At 41.9% G+C, this 20259-nt stretch overlaps 1 protein-coding gene across 1 annotated transcript; it reads right to left on the bottom strand.

Annotated features, from left to right (window-relative positions):
- Nucleotides 1–208: 208 nt before the first annotated feature.
- Nucleotides 209–18691, bottom strand: BCCIP (BRCA2 and CDKN1A interacting protein). Its single transcript, XM_065407836.1, has 7 exons — nucleotides 18569–18691; nucleotides 14276–14350; nucleotides 13371–13451; nucleotides 11142–11237; nucleotides 9631–9818; nucleotides 5300–5477; nucleotides 209–624 (listed from the first exon to the last, which is right to left on the bottom strand). Exons 1-7 carry the CDS (start codon nucleotides 18689–18691, stop codon nucleotides 454–456), a joined length of 912 nt encoding a protein of 303 aa, XP_065263908.1. The 3' UTR covers nucleotides 209–453.
- Between the last annotated feature and the right edge of the window lie 1568 nt (nucleotides 18692–20259).

Here is a 20259-nt window from a genome sequence, read left to right as displayed (position 1 = left end):
AACAGCAAGTCAAAGAATACGAAAAATATCCCCAAACTCCTGCTGAACAAAGATGAATTGTTCAATGACTTTTATATCCAACTACTTTCAACCAAACAGAACCAGTATGTGCAATATGTCCCAAAATTAATCCATTCAATGTTTTTTCAACTTGAAATACACAGGTATTTAACAGGAAAGAGAAGAAAAATTAACTTCTTTAGAAGTCTTAGAGATGTAGGGTTTTTTTTTATTGCATTCTTAATGGTGACTCCAAAGTCTACTAGGATATAGTATTTTATAGTAACAGTATGATTGACATTGTTAGTTGTACAACCTACACGTTTCACTAGTATACAAAGGTGATTCCTGAGGAACACAAAACTGATGACATTATAAAACTTTTGGGAAGCTATTCAAAAGGCATATTGTTTTTCATGGTTGCTTTATAAAAACATTATCCAAGGAAACTGTCTAGATGGAGAGATATTCTTTCAGTTTATCCATGATTGCATTCATCCTATCAGATGGAATCAACATAACAGTTCGCAAAGGTTTCATTGGTACATCATCAAAGGACCATCTGCCTCCCAAACACGTGTCACTCTCCTCTTGCACAGAATAGCTGAACTTCAGAAGGGCTTTCTAAAACAGAAATAAATAAATCTTGATTTTAGTAAGGCTTCTGACAGTCCCACATGACATTCTCATAAATAAACTGGGAAGATGTAGTTTAGATTAAACTACTATATGGTGAGTGCACAACTGGTTGAAAGACCATACTCAAAGAGTAGTTATCAATGGTTCACTATCAAACTGGGAGGACTTCTCTAGTGGGGTCCCACAGGGGTCACTCCTGGGTCTGGTACTAGTCAATATTTTCATTAATGACTTAGATAATGGAGGGAAGAGTATGCTTACAAAATTTGTAGATGATGCAAAGCTGGGAAGGGTTGCAAGCACTTTGGGGGACAGGCTTAGAATTGAAACCAAGCTTAAATTACAGAACTGGTCTGAAGTCAACAAGATGAAATTCAATTAAGGTAAGCACAAAGTATTTCACTTAGGAAGGAAAAATCAAATGCACAAATACAAAATAGGGAATAACTGGCTAAGTGATAGTACTGCTGAAAAGAATCTGAAGATTACAGTATGTCACAAATTGAATATAAATCAACAGTGTGCTGCAGTTGCGAAAAAGACTAATATTTTGGGGTGTATTAACAGGAATATCGTATGTAGGACAAGGGAGGGGGCTGCCCCACTCTTCTCAGCTCTGGTGAGGCCTCAGTTGGAGCACAGTCTAATTCTGGACACCACACTTTAGGAAATATGTGGATAAACTAGAGACAGTCCAGAGGAGAGCAACAGAAATGATAGAAGGTTTTAGAAAACTTGATCTAGGGGTAAAGGTTAAAAAAAACTGGGCATATTTAAAGTTGAGAAAACAAAATTGAGAAAAGACCCGATAAATCTTCAAATATGTTAAAGGCTGTTAAAAAAAGGACACTGATCAATTGTTTTCCATGTCCACTGGAGGCAGGACAAGAAGTAATGGGCTTAATCTGCAACAAGGGAGATTTAGTTTAGATATTAGGAAAAACTTTCTAACTATAAGGGTAGTTATGCTCTGGAATATGCTACCAGAGAGGTTGTGGAATCCCCATCACTGGAGATTTTTAAGAACAGGTTGGACAAACACTAGTCAGTGATGGTCTAGGTTTACTTGGTCCTGCCTCAGCATAGGGGAAAGAATTTGCTGACCTCTCAAGGTCCCTTCAGCCCAATGTTTCTATGATTCTATGAATTATGTTACAAAAATTAGTTTTAAGCTACTAGGCATATAATTTTAAGTGAAGTAAAAAAAGAAAGTTCTGTTTTGTGAGAGTGCAAGCTAAACAGAAAAAATCCCTATGAAAAATCCAATGAAAACTAAAATAGAATATTCAGTATCCTGTTTCACAAGCCACCACTTATCATTTCATATCAGAAACTCAAAACAAACTGAATTCATTGTGTAATGTGCATTATTTTTAATGTGGGGGACAAATGAAACATAAGAAGAACGACTTCTTGGTCTTCCAGTCACTAGCTGTGGATGGCCTTGGACAAGTTACTTAGTTTTTAAAATGGTGGATAATTCCTCAGGTGTTACAAACAGGTATTATAGCCAGGCTCTTAAGAGGTACTGTGGCACGGAGTGGGGATTTCTGGCCAGCGACGGGAAGGTCATGTTGAATCTCTTGCCAAGAATACTACCCACTGCTTGCTAGTGAACCCCTAACTCTCTAAAGCCAGGAAGCAGCAGACCTGGGCATGGGGGAAGAAGTGGACTCATAGCAAGAGCTGAAGCAGGGCAAGAGGAGCTGTCATGCATCCCAAAGAGGCTCTGTATGGGGACGCAGAGCCAACAGTGCAAGGATGTCAGCTTGATACAGTTTGGGGGTGGGGGAAGGGGCAGCACATGGAGGGACAGTAGCAAAGCATACTCTTCTCCAATCACTGCTAAAGAATCACTTCAATCGCAGCCTTACAGGTTCAAAGGTTAACATCTTTGTGACCCAATTAACCCAGCTGTAAAAAAAGATGTAGTAGTTCCCTTCCTCACTAGGAATCTTTATGTTAAATTCCTAGATACCAAGGTGAGAGGCACTAAATAAAAACCTTACATACACTTTACATAGAATCTCATAGAGCCCTGAGAAATCCTTGGAAGTGCAAGCTATTTATAGAGGACACTTTTCCCAAATACTGTAAATAGTTTTTCATAATGTTTCTATTTATATTTATTGACTCAATTTGTATGTAATATATATTGCAGAGTAGTGTCCTTTTACTACCCCTCCCACATCAAATATTTCAAGTTTCAGGGAGAAAATGCAGTCTTAATTCCTTCCCCCACCCCCAGATTACAAATTAGAGAAGTATTATCCTAAACCAGTAAGGGGGAAAACAATCTAACCTCCTCCCATTGCTTCCTGCATATTTGCTATATAACACACGTGTCTCAAGAATGTAAATTTCCACTGAGGGAAAGCCATATAACTAACATCCAGAGATGTTGTTCAAGAACGAACAGTTTGAAGAATGGGGGCCTAAACGTTTAATTGATTCTAAGTTTGGGTATACTTGAAGCTTTTCTTCCACTCCCTCAATTACATTTTAAGGACCACAATGTAGCACAGTGAGTTGATGAGCGGGGGTTGGCTCCTCCATACTTATTCAATTCTCAGCCGCTCATTATACTTAATAGTAGTTTGTAGCAATCTAATTAACATTATGTGTGATCAGGGAAGGATACATACTCAGACTATTTATTTTGTGCATATACATTAACTTAGATGTATTTAATAATGTAACTTCCTTGATCTTACTTAAAATGACACTTGTATAACAAAATGCCAGAAAGACTGGTTTACAAGAAAATAGTGTGACCTGATTGAGACCTTCCAACAAGTTCAAAACAATTACTAAGTCTTGAAAAAATGCAATTTAAAATGACAGAACATTTGGGAGTACAAAAAGGCCTTTTAGAATACAAGACCCATGGCGACCCCAACTTGGAATTGAAAGTCCCTTTACTACATGCTGGTTTTTGGTCACTTGGTGTGCATAAAGTTCAAATTCAGGTGCTGGAGACCCTGCTATAAAAAAAGATAAAAAGAAAAACTCTTAGCTGCTTGTTACTTTTACACTCCACAGCAGTATTTCTTGCAGTCTCACAATGAATGTGCCTAGACTTTGAATTTAAAGTGTTCCTCTTCTTAAATGACCAGTATTAGAATGATAGCCATTTATTAGCCTGCGCTAGGGAGAGAGAGGTGTCACATGCCAACATTTTACCCTGTGTGCACTGCCATCAGAGAGGAAGAACAGGGAGCTCTTGACATAGCAACAGTGCTGTGGAATAATGTTTTTAAAGCTCTGAAAAAAGTAAAGAACACTGAAAAATTCCATGCATTTCCAATTATATTTTAAATTTCATTTTCTGCATCCTCCCCTTTCCATATGGCTTGGGACCAGCAGAACTGAGTGGCAGGGTTCCCTCAGGAAATTATAAGTAATAACTCCAGTTCAATATTTTAGTGCTTTTTATTAATGTATTTGTCCCAAACAGAACATACAAAAGAAATGGGATAGTGACATCCATACATTTGGCTCTTCAGAAGATTTGTTCTGAACAGTCTTTTTAAATAAAAAGAACAAAAAATAAATGGATAATTTGGGGAAGAGTACAACACCAAAAGCAGCACAGATTCAGAGCTTTGAATTTGCCAAGTTTCTTGGGAAGAATTCTCAGAACATAAATGTGATGTCTGTTTGTAAGAAGGTGATCTACTTTTTGGGGATTCAGAGGGGAAAATATTTACATGAATCATGCATGTAGCAATTTGATTTGGTCCTTCATAACACCACAGACTTCTTTTTTCCTAGAAGCCTGAAAGATGCAATTGCTTTGATTCTTTGAATCATGCTCTTCCAAATAGTTATAACTTTTTATGCAGATTCAAATAGAAGACTATAGAGAGGGTACAGCTGCCTCTGAACTAAAAGGGTTTTTTCCACCCCTAGGATTAAAAACCTTGAAGGGTCAATTCAGACTGTTAAACTCTGTGCTTCTGCTCTCTTCTGTCCATTCTTTTCAAAAACTTGGAAATTTCACAGATCCTCAACCAGATGTTTCACTTAGTTCAGAATCTTTTGTTAAATCCCTTCAGCATTACCCTCAAGATAACCAGTTAACTGTTGGTGGCCAAGACACTGATGGTAAGAGCTGATCTTTCCCTTGAAGAATTTGTCTACATCAGGCATTTTTGGGACGTCTCCCACCATTACACTACCATTGGTGCAGCTCCAATGGTGGTAGCAACAATGGGAGGGCTACTGTAAACAGAGCCTAGGCACATGCCAGTGCTTTCATCTCCATGTCCCTGAGACTTCTTGTAAATAATATCAATCTATTACTACAAAAAAGCCAAGTGCCATTTTATAATCTGCATTTGTAGTAGTGCAGCTCTCAGTGGTTCCCCCAAGGCAAAACATTGTTTACTTTGGTCAAGAGTTAGCGAGTATAAATATCCTACATTAGCAAAAATGGTTTGTTTGTGCATCTTTCAATAGTAATTACACAAAAAGCAGCTGGATTTAAATAAAAAGGTCATTTTACCACCTTTTCATAATCACTGCAAGTCAGGTTTCTAAAGTGGCTCACTAAGAAAGGCCATTGTTATTACTGAAAAAAAAAGCAGTCAGAACCTCCATTTCCCTGCTCTAAAGAAAAATCGAACAATTGGATTTAACGGTATCAGACGTCGGTTACCTCATAAAAGAATTCTTCCTCTGCATTTGCAAACATTAATTCCTCTTTCTGCTGTGTGCTCTCTCCTCTCTTCTTAGAGCTGCGCTTTGCTGTCTCTGTAAAGGTCTTGCTGATGAGAAGGTAGTAGTAGCACTTTCCACATGGCTTATTTGTTCTTTGAGTTTCAGCCAGTTCTTTCCTAAAGACAAATATTATTTACATAAAGAATATTTTAAAGCCCCATTAAATGCACACAAATCTCATAACATACTGATGCTTTGCCCAATCAAATAGCTATATTGACTTTATATATGAATTTATGGCAGTAATTTTCTTTGAAAAGTTCTCTGCAGTCAGTTACTCTTAAAATCACCACCAACAAAACCAATCCCCTACTCCTCATAATACATTTCTACTGTTATGGAACCCTCACTAAGGACACACTATGTTCTTGCGGCTGTAAATGCTTAGAACCTAATTAAACACTCACCATTAACTACAATTCATAGGAGTGGTTTCCTCCCCAGCCAAAAACTAGCTCATTTCTTTGATCCCCAGGTTTTATTTATTTTTTGCCCCTTTCCAGAAGCCCTTAAAAATGACAAACTTCTGTCTGGCGAAGAAGACTGGATGCTCTCATCCCTCCCTTTGGTTGAGTGTGTTGCCACTGCAGTGCTGCAAGCCTCATTCAGAAAAGGAGCCCAAGACCTGAATTCTGATTGTGTGTGTCATGTTCCACTGGAAATAAACCTCAAATCTCCCCCAGCCCCTCCTCTGACAAACCATTTAAAAGTTTATCAAACAAAAAAGCAAAGAGACAGTTATAGGTTTTCTCCTATCCAGAAGTATTCATTTCTTAGAGATCGATATTACTACTTAAAAGAGCAGATGAAAGCTCCCTAACAGCAATGGTAGATTAAAATTAAATGAGGCCTGGATCTAAGTCAAACAAATTCCCTGCTTCTTTCAACCCAAACAAATGAAAGGCCCCTTCCTTTACAAGAGTGCTCATAGTTCCCCTAGCTTCTGAACCACTAAAGTCACTCTCTGCTTCCTAGTCCCCAGGGTGGACAACAGCACTCTATGGAAGTGCACCCCAGCATATTCAGCCTCTGTGGGTTCAAAGCCCCCTCCCAGTCCAGAGCTGGGATTTATGAATCCTACCTCCATAATTCTGGATGTGTTAATATTCTATTGCCTGTTCCCTCTTCAGTCAAGCATGGAGTCACCTGTGTAAATTCCTCTTCCACTAATGGAAGAACAAATGTGTGGTTCCATTTACTATCCAGGAGACTGACCATTTCTGACTAGTCTTAGGCTTGGTCTACACTCACCCCCCAAATCGAACTAAGGTACGCAACTTCAGCTACGTGAATAACGTAGCTGAAGTTCGAAGTACCTTAGTTCGATCTTACCTCGGTCCACACGCGGCAGGCAGGCTCCCCCGTCGACTCCGAGGTACTCCTCTCCTCTAGCTGGAGTACTGCAGTCGACGGCGAGCACTTCCTGGTTCGACTTATCGCGTCCAGACAAGACGCGATAAGTCGAACCCAGAACTTCGATTGCCAGCCGCCGAACTAGCGGCTGGGTGTAGACATACCCTTAGTGAAGGTGGGGAGGGAAAGAGGCTCTGATCACTGCTCATTTCAAGTCCCGCAAACCTTCAACTTCTTACAAATCCTATTATTTTACTGAAAGTCTCTCAACATTACCTGAAGACCCAGCTCATGGAGCGATGTTGGAGCATCTCATCCTTCACTAAAAAAGGTATGTTTCTAGCCTTTATGATTGCAGATAAAAGCTAGAAAATGTGAACTATAAATGCTCAAATACTAGAAGGCAAATACAAAGAACCCCAAATCTACTGTTAAAAGCCCCATGATTTTTAAGTCAAACTCGCAATTTCTGAATGCTTGATGTTTGCAAGAACTATCTCTACTAATGCACAATTAGCTGCAATTGAATCACTAAGCCAGTAATGGAACAGTGATGGCTGAGAATGTGTATTTCTCAGTTTGTTATAGAGTAATAAGGAAAAAACAAAGTAGATACTACACCTTCATTGTGAGGCTCTCCCCTTTTACAGTCTCACTGACATAAAGCTCATGTTTCCTGGCACTTAACTACATGTATCCCTATCATAATCACCCTTATATTCTACTCAAAATACTTGGATCCTACATGTGGTGTTAAAAATTAATTCTATAGCTAAAAATTAAAACTATAGTGTGGAAATAAAATGGGGTCTAAACCTGTGTAAACTTTTGGAATCCTCATTTCTCTCCCAATTTGATACATTAGATTAAGAGACTAACCAGCTGATCTCTTACTTTCTGTTTCCACCTCCCAATTCAGAGTAGAGTAGACCAAGCAGAAGGCCAGGTGAGTTCCTTCCGTGAGGAGACCTTCTCAGAATCCAGAGATAGGAACCTCCACTCCCAGACCAAGGACACTTATTCTGCCAAGGGAAGGGGCTCAGTGTCTGGATGGTCTAGTCAGGCATCCACATCCATCCCAACACACACGTCTATAAACCCTTAAGAGGCAACCCGACAAAGTTGGGTCAGTCCTCGTAAGCACTCGGGACTCAATATGTTGGACCACTCTCACCAATCAGGGAATGTTCTGGGGTAAGTCTAATAATATCCCCACAAAACCCTCCAATCCATCTCAGAAGGAAAAGCTCAAAGATCTTTCCTCATTTCTGAAGTGGGCAAGGCAGCTATCTGGCTAGGCATCTTTTACAACTTCTTTTCTTCCCAAGATAATTCTTGGCTCATTCAAGGATGTACTCCTAACTCTTCCTGCCCATCACATAGTGGAAAATAAAGAACACAGGGGTTAGAGACCTACCATTCTCCTGAGATAAATTCCCCAAAAAGAGAGAGACAGTGAACAGTAGAGAGACAAGAACCCCCATCATGGGGATAATCATCCGCTCTCAAAAGGCATAAGAAAAAGAAAGTCCAAAGGCCAGAAGACACAAAAACACACCCTCTTCAAACACTTCTGACAATCTTTTCCCACAAGCTCCAGTGCCCCTGTTGAAGTGTTTGCTTCAGATCACGATAACTCCAAGCCAGAGGAGCAGTAGAAATTAATTCCTGCAGACATATTTAAAACTGTGGGGAGGAAGATGGTGGTCCCTGAGATCGAGACAGAGAAAAGATGATAAGCCGGCTAAAGCCAAAGTCAAATATCGCCCAATTACAACCACAACAGAATTTGCCATTCTCCTTCAAAGGAGTTATTAATAAGGAATGAGAAACTCCAAAGGGAAAGGGGGAAAAGCACTGAAACTCCAAAGTGTCCTAAAACAAAACAAAAAAAAATCTCTCCTGAATAATAAGAGGAGATGAGACAAATGGGAATGGAAAGGCAGACCTAAATGAGAGAAAACTCATCCCTGTGGGAGATTAGATAGTGTCTAAATAGGACTAGGAGGCAATGATTCAAAGAAAACCTAATTTGGCATTTGGAAGTAGACAAATTAGAAGGGCCAGCAAGTGATGTGACCTGTGATAGGAAGAGTGGAAAAAAAATAGAAGAGCAAAGGGTGTTCATTTTCCCATTAAAATACTACCAGATTGCCAGAAAGTTGTTTAAAAAAGTAAAACAAACACACCACACACACAGAAAACCAGAAAGGATGTCCTGACCTCTCTCTCATCTTACTACACCCTACATCTCAGTCAAAGCTACAAGCAAATTTAGATTCTTTCCCTTCCTAGACATCTCTGCTTACTCTTTCTTTGCTCATTTCTTTCCAAATCATCTGTCTTGATATCCCTGACAGGGCCTTAACACTGAACCCTGTTGGGAGACAAAGTAGTGCCTAACCCTCTACACTCATCTCAGACGCTGATTTAAAAAGTATTTCAATGGCTCATCCAGAGATCATGCACTTACAAATCTGCTGAAGCCAAGATTTCCATCCCAAAGCCTGAGTTAAGCACAATAAACAAAAATACCTCAGATACTCATTATTAAAATGCTGTAAGTTGTATAATTTTTAATAAGCTTGCTCAATTTTCAAAACAAAGATCAACTACAATTCACACACTTATCCTGTTCTAGTAGTATGTGGCATAATTTTAAAGTGGCTTCCTATTTCTTCAAGAGACAATGATTAGAAATTTTAATGCATAAAGAAGTAATATCAAATAAAGAAATTAAAAGTCAATATCAAGGACCTTATATAAAACAATTGTATTTTTTCTTTTGATATATTTCTTACTTAAATCTATGGTATCATTCCCACTCCTTCAACACATTTCCATTTAAATAAGGTTTCTGAAGATATCTGAAGGAAAAAAATTACTGTTCAAAATCATGTTTAGAATGACTCTTACTGCAGCTGCTGGTGCATGGGCAGAGCGATCTGTGGTGGTACGTTAATGAATCTTTCATTTAGTAGGAAGCCCACAGGCTTGGTGGTGTCATTTAGGAGCTTATCCAGCTGTTCAACCATACTCTGGTCACAGTTCTTCTCACACAGGCTTAGAATCAGCTCTTTTATTTGTTCAGCACATTGAGTACCCTAGGAATCAAAGGGTACATTTTCTTTACATTCCAGAACAATTATTTACATAAGAAAACCTGAAAGTGAACTTCAAGAGAGTATTCAACAGGCCTGTGGGCAATTTCCTGCAATGATTTCTAAAGTATTGTAGATTTTGAAAATTATTATTCACCCACCCTCAAGGTGATGGCAGGCTGAGGTTCCTAAATGATAACAATGCAGCTATGAGTTACAACTCCACTCTGCATAATAAACACAAAAAAAGGGGAACAACCCCAACAACTGAGAAACATGGAACATGAGATGACGGATGGTCCAGTAGTTAGGGTACTAGCCTGACACTTGAGTGACCTTGTCTGAATTTCCTATTCCATCACAGACTTCATGTGTGACTTTGGGCAAGTCATTTAGTCTCTCAGTCCTCCATCTGTAAAATGGGAATGACAACACTTCCCTACCTAACATAGCAGCCACGCTAAAGACCGTGGGGCACTCAGATACCATGCTAATGAGGGCCACATAAGCACTTACACTGTGATTTTCATACCATTTTCATCTAAAATATTGTAACACATTCTATACGCAATGGTATCAAGTTAACAGAAAAATGTAATTCAAAGCACTAAAATGAACTAATGATATAAATCACAAGATTAGATTAATCCAAACCCCAAGATGAGTTTATAGAATAATGAAGGGAATATATCTGGAATTATTAATTAAATATTGTTCCCTTGGATTTTGTATTTACTGGCCTCTTTTCATCCCTATTCTCTGCACATATTTTATCCCTTTTGACTGGTGGTGAAATTTGCCAGAGAATCATCAGGTACGTAAGTCATTGTGCCAGATCTAGTTCAGGTTGTCTGTATATTTGGCATGGTTACTTTTATTTTATGGTACAGGTGACATGAATGCCTTTCTAGTTGCCTTACAAATGCATTAAATATATTTTTAGAAGACTGTAATTCATCATGACATGACCTGTACAATGGTAAGGTCTAACAGAAATATGAGCTTTATTTGGAAATTCTTAGTGGCCTGTCCAAAACTTACAGTGCTTTTCCATTATTACCATAAAAATGCAGCCGAACTGCTTGGCCACACAATGTACAGATGCTTTACAGTGTAACCTTATAGAAGCGGAACAGAATTTCAGAACAATTAAATTATTGGTAGTATAAAAGGCATTTGAGTAGACAGTGACAGGGGGGGAAAAAGAGAGACAACCATCTGGCACTTGGCTTAATGTCTACAAAGTAATTTTCAATGAGACAGGATGAATAGAAAGAGTTTTAATTTCTAGAAATTACCATCCAGAAGTTAACCAGTATTACTGACCTTCCTTTCAGTTAAGTTTAAGAGGCTTATGAAGCCAAAGACTTCATCTTCTTCTTCTTCTTCATCATCATCACTTTCTTCTTGAACTTCTGCTTGCTATTTAACAAAAGTAAAAAGGACAACTAATATCAAGCTGCTTTTTAAAACAAAACAAAACAAACCAAAACAGCACCATTATTCTATGTCCGGGATGTTTTATGCACATCTAAAAGCCATTCTGCAAGTCTATGGAATTGCTTAAGAGACAAGAACATTAAAAGGGCGAAAATTTGTAGGTTGTCTAAATAATTGATTCTGTTAAATCTTTATAAGACTATGTTACAACCTCCAATTTTTACTTACTTCCAAGCAGAACCTCACTAATTCACACCAATGACTGGGAGACCCCCATATTCAGCTACTTGCAATGGAATTATTGTGTAAAAACAAATTTTAAGAAAGCAAGAATATGCACATCAAGGTACTTCATTTATCTGACCAGAGTAATTTAGTTTTATTCATAATACTTCATAATGATAAATAGTAATAAATGTTCTGGGGCATATTTTGTAATGTCTTTGAAATGAGACCATCTGACAGTTTTCTACTATTAAAACTCTCCTGAGCACTGGAGAGAGAAGTGTGTGTGTACGTGAATTATGGGATGGGCAGATTAACCAAATGCAAATTACAAGGCTCTAGATTTAAATGATTAAGAAACAAAATCTAATAGACAGCTAGCAATTTCTTGGAGGAAGCAACCACAGTTCTGAAAATATGTTGGCATGACACGACTGTGTATTGTAATGGTCTAAGTGGATACTGCAGTTCACACTTGGAGTTTTACGGGTTGGGGAGGGGCAAGTTTTCATGTTACCATTTGCTTGGCATGAGACAGCTTTGCAAGGCAGGGTCAAAAATAATAGTAGTAACCTCCCTTTGCACTAGAAATAATTTTAGAGTAAATTATTTAGATTTAGAAAAACATAGCAGAATGCAGACCATAAAAATAAAGTTTCTTTGCAGGGGGAGGGGCATCTTAGGGCAGTTTATTTTATTTTGGAAATTGTTAATGTGTTTCAGTGAACCATTTACATTCTCCCTAACCCAAGTAGTCCTAACAGCAACACTTATCCCTATCCAACCCTCTCGTCAGGATAGGAAGAAAGAATATGCAATTCTCCCTGCCCGCTACATCATCTCACAAGTGGGTTAGGGGATAGGTTTTCATTAGGCTCCGCTAAGTTCTTAGGAGATGTCCAATGAATGTGCACAGAAACAATTTTTCACTTGCTTATAATTATTTTCTTCCAATCAGAAACTCAAGACACACATTTGTTTGGTTCGGAGTTTTAGCCAATTTTAAATTTGGAGGGGGGGTGAGGGGAAGTCACAATTTTTTAAAATTAAAGCTTCCTCTTCTACCCCATTTACTTAACACTATTTCTCAGATACTCCAGAATTTCCTTCAATATCATAACCTCTTCTCCCCCTCCACCCCCCCAAAAAAACCAAACAACAGAAACTCCTCATTTGTTTGAAATGAAGAATGGAAAATTTCAGCCCCAAAAGGAGAATTTTTAACAAAGTTATAAGCAAGAGAAAAGAGGGATTTGTAATGGAGGTTACAAATAATGTTCAATACAGTGTTTGCTACTGTAAGCGCTATACCACCACCACAACTCTTCTTGTTAGTTACTCACAGAGACACAGGAACATGGATAGTCTGCAACAGTTTGACTTCAGCTCAGACTCGATAAAGGGAATAGAAGAGTTAACTTACCATATCAAGAGCTGAAGTCACCCAAAAACTCCACTTGAACCTCTGAAAGCAGTGGTTCTCAACCTATTTATAATTGTGGGCCGCAGGTTGAGAACCACAGCGCCGACCCCAGTAATTCTCCCCCCCCAACCCCTATGCCCAGTGCCCCCTGCCCAGAAACCCCTCCACAGAGCACGGCCAAGAGCAGAGCCCTGGGCCCAGGAAGCCAGATCCCGGACCCTACCGCGCCTGGGTTTTTTAGCACACAGTTGGGCCACAGCTGTGTGCTAATTGGGCCGCGGGTTGAGAACCACTGCTCTGAAGAGTGGATTAGAACATGAAAATACAAGTGACATCCAAGTACTTTATGTTGCAACAGCCTGAGCTCTAGAACTCTTAGCTACATGTATATTATGAAGGGGATCTCAATTATTCCATTCCAATTTAAAATTATACTGTGCTGAATTAGCAAGAATGGAAGCCCTTACCTTGATAACACTCCCAATGTGATGCTGTTGTATTAATATGTCAGTTAACTCAGCGGTATTAACGGGAGCTTTTAGAAACAGCTAAAAAAAAAAAAAAAAAAAGAACAAGTACTGTGAAAACAGTCTAACATTTTCCTGTTGTGAACTACTTATTAAAACTTAGATCCTCCTGTGAACCTCCTCCCAGCCTGCTCCCACATATTTTCTGAGGCAGCTATAGTGCTCAGTTACATGAAAACGTTAGGACAGCATTAAGAAGACAAGATCAAAATAAAATAAAATCTCTTTAAAATAATCTGATTAGGTTCTTGTACCATGCTCTTAACCCCCAATCCCATTCAGTACCTTTATCGTTTATTTCCTTACCCTGGGTGTAGGACTTCAAGCACTAATAAACCTAATCTCCCCTAGTTGCCTGAAGCACCAACTACTCTAATGTCTTCAAATTACTTTGCATTTGGTTTGTCCTCTTCTGTATTTTACCCTTTCAATTCTGGCACAGTCTGCAAGTTTGTTTGAGACTGAATTTGAAAAAAGAGGAACCACTGATCAAGTGAGGAATGAAGCAGCCAAATAGGATGCAGATGGGTACTTTTTAAAGCTACAGTTGGTCAAAAACCCTCTAGAAACCCAATGGGATACAAATCTCAGGAACCACCACTGCTTGAAGATTGAGAATAATAAGAAGGGACTATCTGGGTGTGCATTGTGGGTCACAGATTGTAACCACTGCATTTAGTCAAGTGCATGTTGTAGCTGTAATTATTCATGTCTTCATCTACTGAGGCATAGTAAAACATTAAATCAATACTAGTAATGGTGACTGATGACAGTTTAAGGCTGTAGAAGCTATTTATTAATGGAAGAAATCTGAATAGGAGCAAGAAAGAATATTCTGAGTCTACCTGTTGCAGTAATTTCTTTATCCCATCATAGTCATTATCTGATATCGAATGTGCTTCAAATTCAACATTCACTTCCTGTGAATAAGCAGAAGACAGCAAGTATCACACATATGGTTGGCAAGCAGAATATATCTTAGAACAAAGTTAAAGCATATATGACATGAAGAAGAGAAAAAAAGGCAATCAGCTTAATCTAAAGTTTTATTTCTATCACTCGTTGATATCAGCCGTTTTTGAAGCATTTATACATCTCTTTTGTAACTTTTAGAGAGACTTGGTCAAGTTAACATTTTTAGACAAACTATTTTCCAAGTCTGTATTGCGAGCACCACCTTATGGCCTTGACTCTGCAATCTGGTCCAAACAGGTGCACTACTACAGCCATGCAGAGCTGGACTCCATATAGCTTTGAGAGTTCACCTGCGTGGATCAAATTGGAGTCTAATTTTTTAAAATGACAAGTTCAGAGTCTATTTTTCCACCATTTTTGCTCTTTTTTTATACACTTAATTCAGCTTAGAAAATAAAACAAAGATTACCGCTAGTCTAGTTTCACTTCTTAGTGCCCATCCACTAGCACAATGCTTTAATGTTTATGTTGCCAGCTCTATGGAAATCCACCTACCAGGAAAAAAAAAAGGCCTCACTGGTATTTAAAAACAAGATTAAAAATTCCTATTACTAGGCTCCCCTCAGATTTCACAACCACCAAGCTGTGTATGACATAATTTTGAATACATTAGCCTGAATCTTAATGAGAATTAAGGGTATGTCTACACAGCAAAAAAAAAAAAAAAAACTTCAGTGAGCCTGAGAGCCCAGGTTTACAGACTCTGTCTTGCACTATGACAGGGGTCGGCAACGTTCGGCACGCAGCTCGCCAGGGTAAGCACCCTGGCGGGCCGGGCCAGTTTTATTTACCTGGTGACGCGGCAGGTTCGGCCGATCGCGGCCCCCACTGGCCGCGGTTCGCCGTCCCGGGCCAATGGGGGCGGCGAGAAGCGGTGCGGGCGAGCGATGTGCTGGCCGCAGCTTCTCGCCACCCCCATTGGCCCGGGACGGCGAACCGCAGCCAGTGGGGGCCGCGATCGGCCGAACCTGCCGCGTCAGCAGGTAAATAAAACTGGCCTGGCCCGCCAGGGTGCTTACCCTGGCGAGCCGCGTGCTGAACGTTGCCGACCCCTGCACTATGATGATAAAAATAACAGCATAGACATTCCTGCTTGGGCTGGAGATCAGATTTTGAAAGCCAGTGAGGGGAGTGGGTTTCAGAGCCCAAGTGGGAACATCTACACTGCTATTTTTAACAATGTAGCGAAGGCCCCACAAGCACAAGTCTGGTCTCTGAGACTTGCTGCCACAGGGATTTCTTTTTTTTTTTTTTTTTTTGGCAATGTAGATATACCCAAGAGATCCCATCATGTAAAGCTAACTCAGTGTTACCATGATTGAAACATACCTCACTCCCCCAATCAAAACAGGGTCTTAGGTTGTGTCTTCACCAGGAAAACAAGTGTCTTCTTAACTAGAAGTAAAATCCTAGAAGTCAAGGCAGTTTGTAGTTTTCACATGTGTTAGTGTAACTTACACATCTTCTGGGTGTGGTGTTTTGCCCCATCTAGTGGCACCGAAACCACTCAGAGCAGGGGTGGGCAAACTTTTTGGGCCGAGGGCCACATCTGGGTGGGGAAATTGTATGCAGGGCTGGGGCAGGGGGTTGGGGTGTGGGAGGGAGTGCGGGGTGTAGGAGGGGGTGCGGTGTGCAGGAAGGGGCTCAGGGCAAGGGATTGGGGCAGAGGAGGGGCGTGGGGTGTATGAGGGGGCTCAGGGCAGGGGGTTGGAGTGCAGGAGGGGTGCGGACTGCAGGAGGGGGCTCAGGGCAGGGGGTTGGGGTGCAGGAGGGGTGCAGGGTGTGGCAGGGGGCTCAGGGCAGGGAGTTGGGGTGCAGGAGGGGTGTGAGGTGCAGGCAGGGAGCTTAGGGCAGGGAGTTGGGGTGCAGGGTGCGGCAGGGGGCTCAGGGCAGGGAGTTGGGGTGCAGGAGAGGTGTGCGGTGCAGGCAGGGGGCTTAGGGCAGGAATTTGGGGTGCAGGTAGGGTTCAGGCTCCGGCCCGCTCCAGGGTGGCAGTGGCGCGCACCGGGGCCAGGGCAGGCTCCCTGCATGCCTGCCCTGGCCCCACGCCGTGCTGCTCCAGGAAGTGCTGCGGCCCCTGGGGGGGAGGGGGGAGGAGGGGAGAGAGGGCTCTGCGTGCGCTGCCCTTGCCGCGCCTCCAGGTACCTTCCCCAAAGCTCCGGGGGGGGGAGGGGAGTGCGTAGAGGCAAGGGCAACGCACAGAGCCCTTCCCCCACCCCGCCCAGGGGCCGCAGGGAAGTGGTGCCGGCCACTTCTGAGAGCGGCGCGGGGCGCCATGGGGGGCAATCCCGCAGGCCGGATCCAAAGCCCTGACGGGCCAGATCCAGCCTGCGAGCCGTAGTTTGCCCACCCCTGACTTAGAGAGAGATTAATGAGTCTGCTCTAAAGCCTTAGCTAAGAGCAACATGGCTGTTAGCTCATGTATTTAGCTCCAGAGGTCCCAGGTTCAATCCTGCCCACTGACAACAGAGGTCTGCCGGCGTTACATTAGCAGGTCTAGCTGAAGACTTCACGGAAGCCTTGTCTGTAATCTGACCTACTAACTCACATGAAAACTACAAACTGCTTTGTCTTCGAGGATTTTACTTTGAGTTAATTAACTTCAGTTAAAAACCCACCCTTTCCCCCATACTGAAGAAGAGAGAGTGTATTTTCACTATGGTGTTCACTGAACACACTTTCAACTTCATGCAGCTCTGGAAGTACACACTGAAATCAGTACAGAAATAATCAATTTTCTGGTATCCTATGTGATTTTCTCTCTTCCCTGTTTCTTCCATAACTGAAGAAATTCTTTTCTCAACAAGTTGTCATCCATGGTCCTACAATTTGAATCTACCTAGGCAGACCCTTATCCCTGTGTGGCTTCAACAGGGCTCCATATAGATGTAGGGATTTATCCATGTGGAACTGATTGCAGGCTTGGAGATATAAACATTAAAAAGTAAAAATATATAGAAGTTAAGGCTCTAGGAGTAACCAACTCATTAAATGGAGATATCCTATCTCCTAGAACTGGAAGGGACCTTGAAAGGTCATTGAGTCCAGCCCCCTGCCTTCACTAGCAGGACCAAGTACTGATTTTGCCCTAAATCCCTAAGTGACCCCCTTAAGGATTGAACTCACAACCCTGGGTATAGCAGGCCAATGCTCAAACCACTGAGCTATCCCTCCCCCTCCACTGCATTGTGGATTGCTATTTAGGCTGTTAAACGTATATTTTAATATAGTCTGGTCCTAAAGCAGGCCTCCTTGATACTACAGCTTGTTCTGCATTGCAGAATTGGGGCCATAGAAAATAGGTATTTCCTTGAATTGGTGCGATCAGGACCAGTACATGCCATATGGGCAAACAAATGTTGGTATTATAATCTTAATATTATGAGATTGCTTACATTTCCTAACTCTGAACTGTTCAATTTTTTAACTTTAACTTTGCATTTAAGCTTTCACAATTAGTGTTATTTTAATACACATAAAACCCAGTACATCAAACACTGACATCACCCTCTCTCAACCTAAGCACTAAATTTACTAAATTTGCTAAATTTACTTTGCTTTGCTCCAACAAAAATATTAGCTTAAAAATCCTGCATGTTGCCTGAAAACTGCATTTAATGCTGAGTCTAGGAGCGGTTGTTTTTGTTTTTCCAGGAAGGGCAGAGATAATAAATCAAAGTTACTCTTCAGGAAACAAAAATGGGGAGTAGATTAACATGTAGAAAGACAGACTCGAGAAAGGAAGGGTGAGAGATTATAAGAGGGACACACGGGGATAGCATAATACCTCCTAGCTGCCCTATAGTACTTTCACCTGCAGAGCTCAACGCACTTTCTATAGGGCGTAAATTTAGCACCCCCCCCCCCCAAATTTACAGCTGAGGAAACTGAGGCACGGGCTGGTGAAGCGTGTAACTGGGGCTGAGATTAAGAAGGGGACAGGGAGAAGAAGAGCGTAGCCCCGGTGCTGTAAGAAGTGGGGGCAAGGGGCAGAGGGGCAGCAAAAGAGGGAGAGCGGCCCTGGCAAGGGGGCCGTAAGACAGAAGGGCTCCGGGACCCGCGGGAGGGGAAAGCAGAGCGGGCCCCACTGCCCACGCGGGTGGGGCGGCTCTAGCTGGACCGGGAGCCCGCAGAGCGGGGCCTCCGGCCCTCTCGCCAGTCACCTCGCTGATCTCTTCCTCCTCGGAGGCCGAGTCCCCCTGCTCCGAGTCCGAGTCCTGCTCCTCCCCGTCCGGCTCCCGGCGCTCGGGCGGCCCCGGCGCTCTCCGCTTGGCCCGGGTAGCCATGCCGCTGCCCCGCCGCCGCGCGCAGGCGCCCCGGAGCCGGAAGGCCGCAGCGCGGAGGAGGAGCAGGCGGAGGACCGGGGCGGCGCACAGCGAGCCCTGGCGACGGGCGGCCCCCGCACGCAGGTGAGCGGCGGGATGGGCCCGGCCGCTGCCCAGCCTGGGGGCTGTGACTGAGAGCGGGCCGGGGAGCCGTGCGCTGCGGCGGGGCCCGTTAAGCGGCGTCCCGGAGGTGGCTGAGGGACACGGAGATGGGGTGGCGGGGCTCCGGGTACACAGGGACTCGGAGCAGGAAACATGGCAGGGTGCGGGTGGGGGCGAGGGCAGGCAAGGTGCAGGCCGGGGGGCACGATCTGCGGGACACGGCAGCAAAAGTACCGGCTCTGCATCTTTGTGTGAAGTCCGGGAACTTGACAGCAGGATAACTCAGCAGAACAGCCCTGCCTCTCTGCGCAGAGTCTGGAAATCGGCCACTCTGTCACAAGGGGGTTGCCAAACCAAAGGGGTTTAAATGCTATGAATAAATAAAATCAACGCTCCGATTTTTAAGGTTTCATTTTTTTGTTTGTTTGTTTGTTTCTGTAATTTCTTAGTCCTGGAGGTTTCTAGTGATACGTGGCATCTGACATGGTAGTTAAAACCTTAATTTCTAATGTAAAAAATCAAGCAAAGCCCTTCCACCTCACTTTTTAGGCCTCCATTATATATCATAAAAGAACAAAAAAGGGGCAACAGCCCCTCCCTCTCCCTCCTCCCTTTGCAGGTCACTTTATGCAATTTACATTAGCACTGAAGAACAATCTTTGTAATGATGGCATTTTGAAACACCTATGAAGGAGGGACTCTTTGTATTAGCCAAGGGTGGAAGATTGGCTTCAGTTACTTGTTTTAAGGCGGGGTAATCAAATATTTTTTGTCAAGGTCCAAATTTCTTGCTCAAGGTATAGTGAAGGTCCAGACTCCAGAGAAAATAACAAAAAAAAGATAAGTAAATAAAAAGATTTTGGAGTCTGTTCAAAAAGCATCTGGTGGTCCGTTTTAAGGGTTTGACTTTTAGACAAAGAATTGGCAGTGGGAACATTTCTGCTTCATTTCTGATTTCCAGATGTAAATCGACAGCTACTGAGCAAATGGACTTCATTTTTCATTGATTCTTCTTTACAGAAACTTTTTTTAATGTTGGTCACAAGTTTGTGTATATCTCTTGAGAAATGGAGATAATGTAAAGAAGCGTAATGTTTAATTATATGTGGGAACACATTGAATATGTTGCCAAGGAAGTTGTGTGTATTATTCATGTATTTCCACCATTTCTAGGATACATAGGACTCTTCTATATAGCAGAAATGTCTCACAGGGTTCTATACTCTTTCAGTTTATTCAGTGGGAATCCAGCTGTTCAGAATAATAATTCATTAGCCAATTTCAGGGGCTCCTTCTCAGAGTCTCAAGGACTTGAAGAATCCATTATAAATACAGATTATTATTCCTGTTTCTGTGGCACCTATAACACATTGTAATAAGCCGCAAAAGCTGTTACTTTTAAAAAGTATTATTTCTAAAGGAAATCC

Source organism: Emys orbicularis, chromosome 7 (assembly GCF_028017835.1).
Source record: "Emys orbicularis isolate rEmyOrb1 chromosome 7, rEmyOrb1.hap1, whole genome shotgun sequence".
Classification (NCBI taxonomy): Eukaryota; Metazoa; Chordata; order Testudines; family Emydidae; genus Emys; species Emys orbicularis.
The sequence above is the reverse complement of the archived record's forward strand: the minus strand, read 5'-3'. Positions and strand labels throughout refer to the sequence as shown.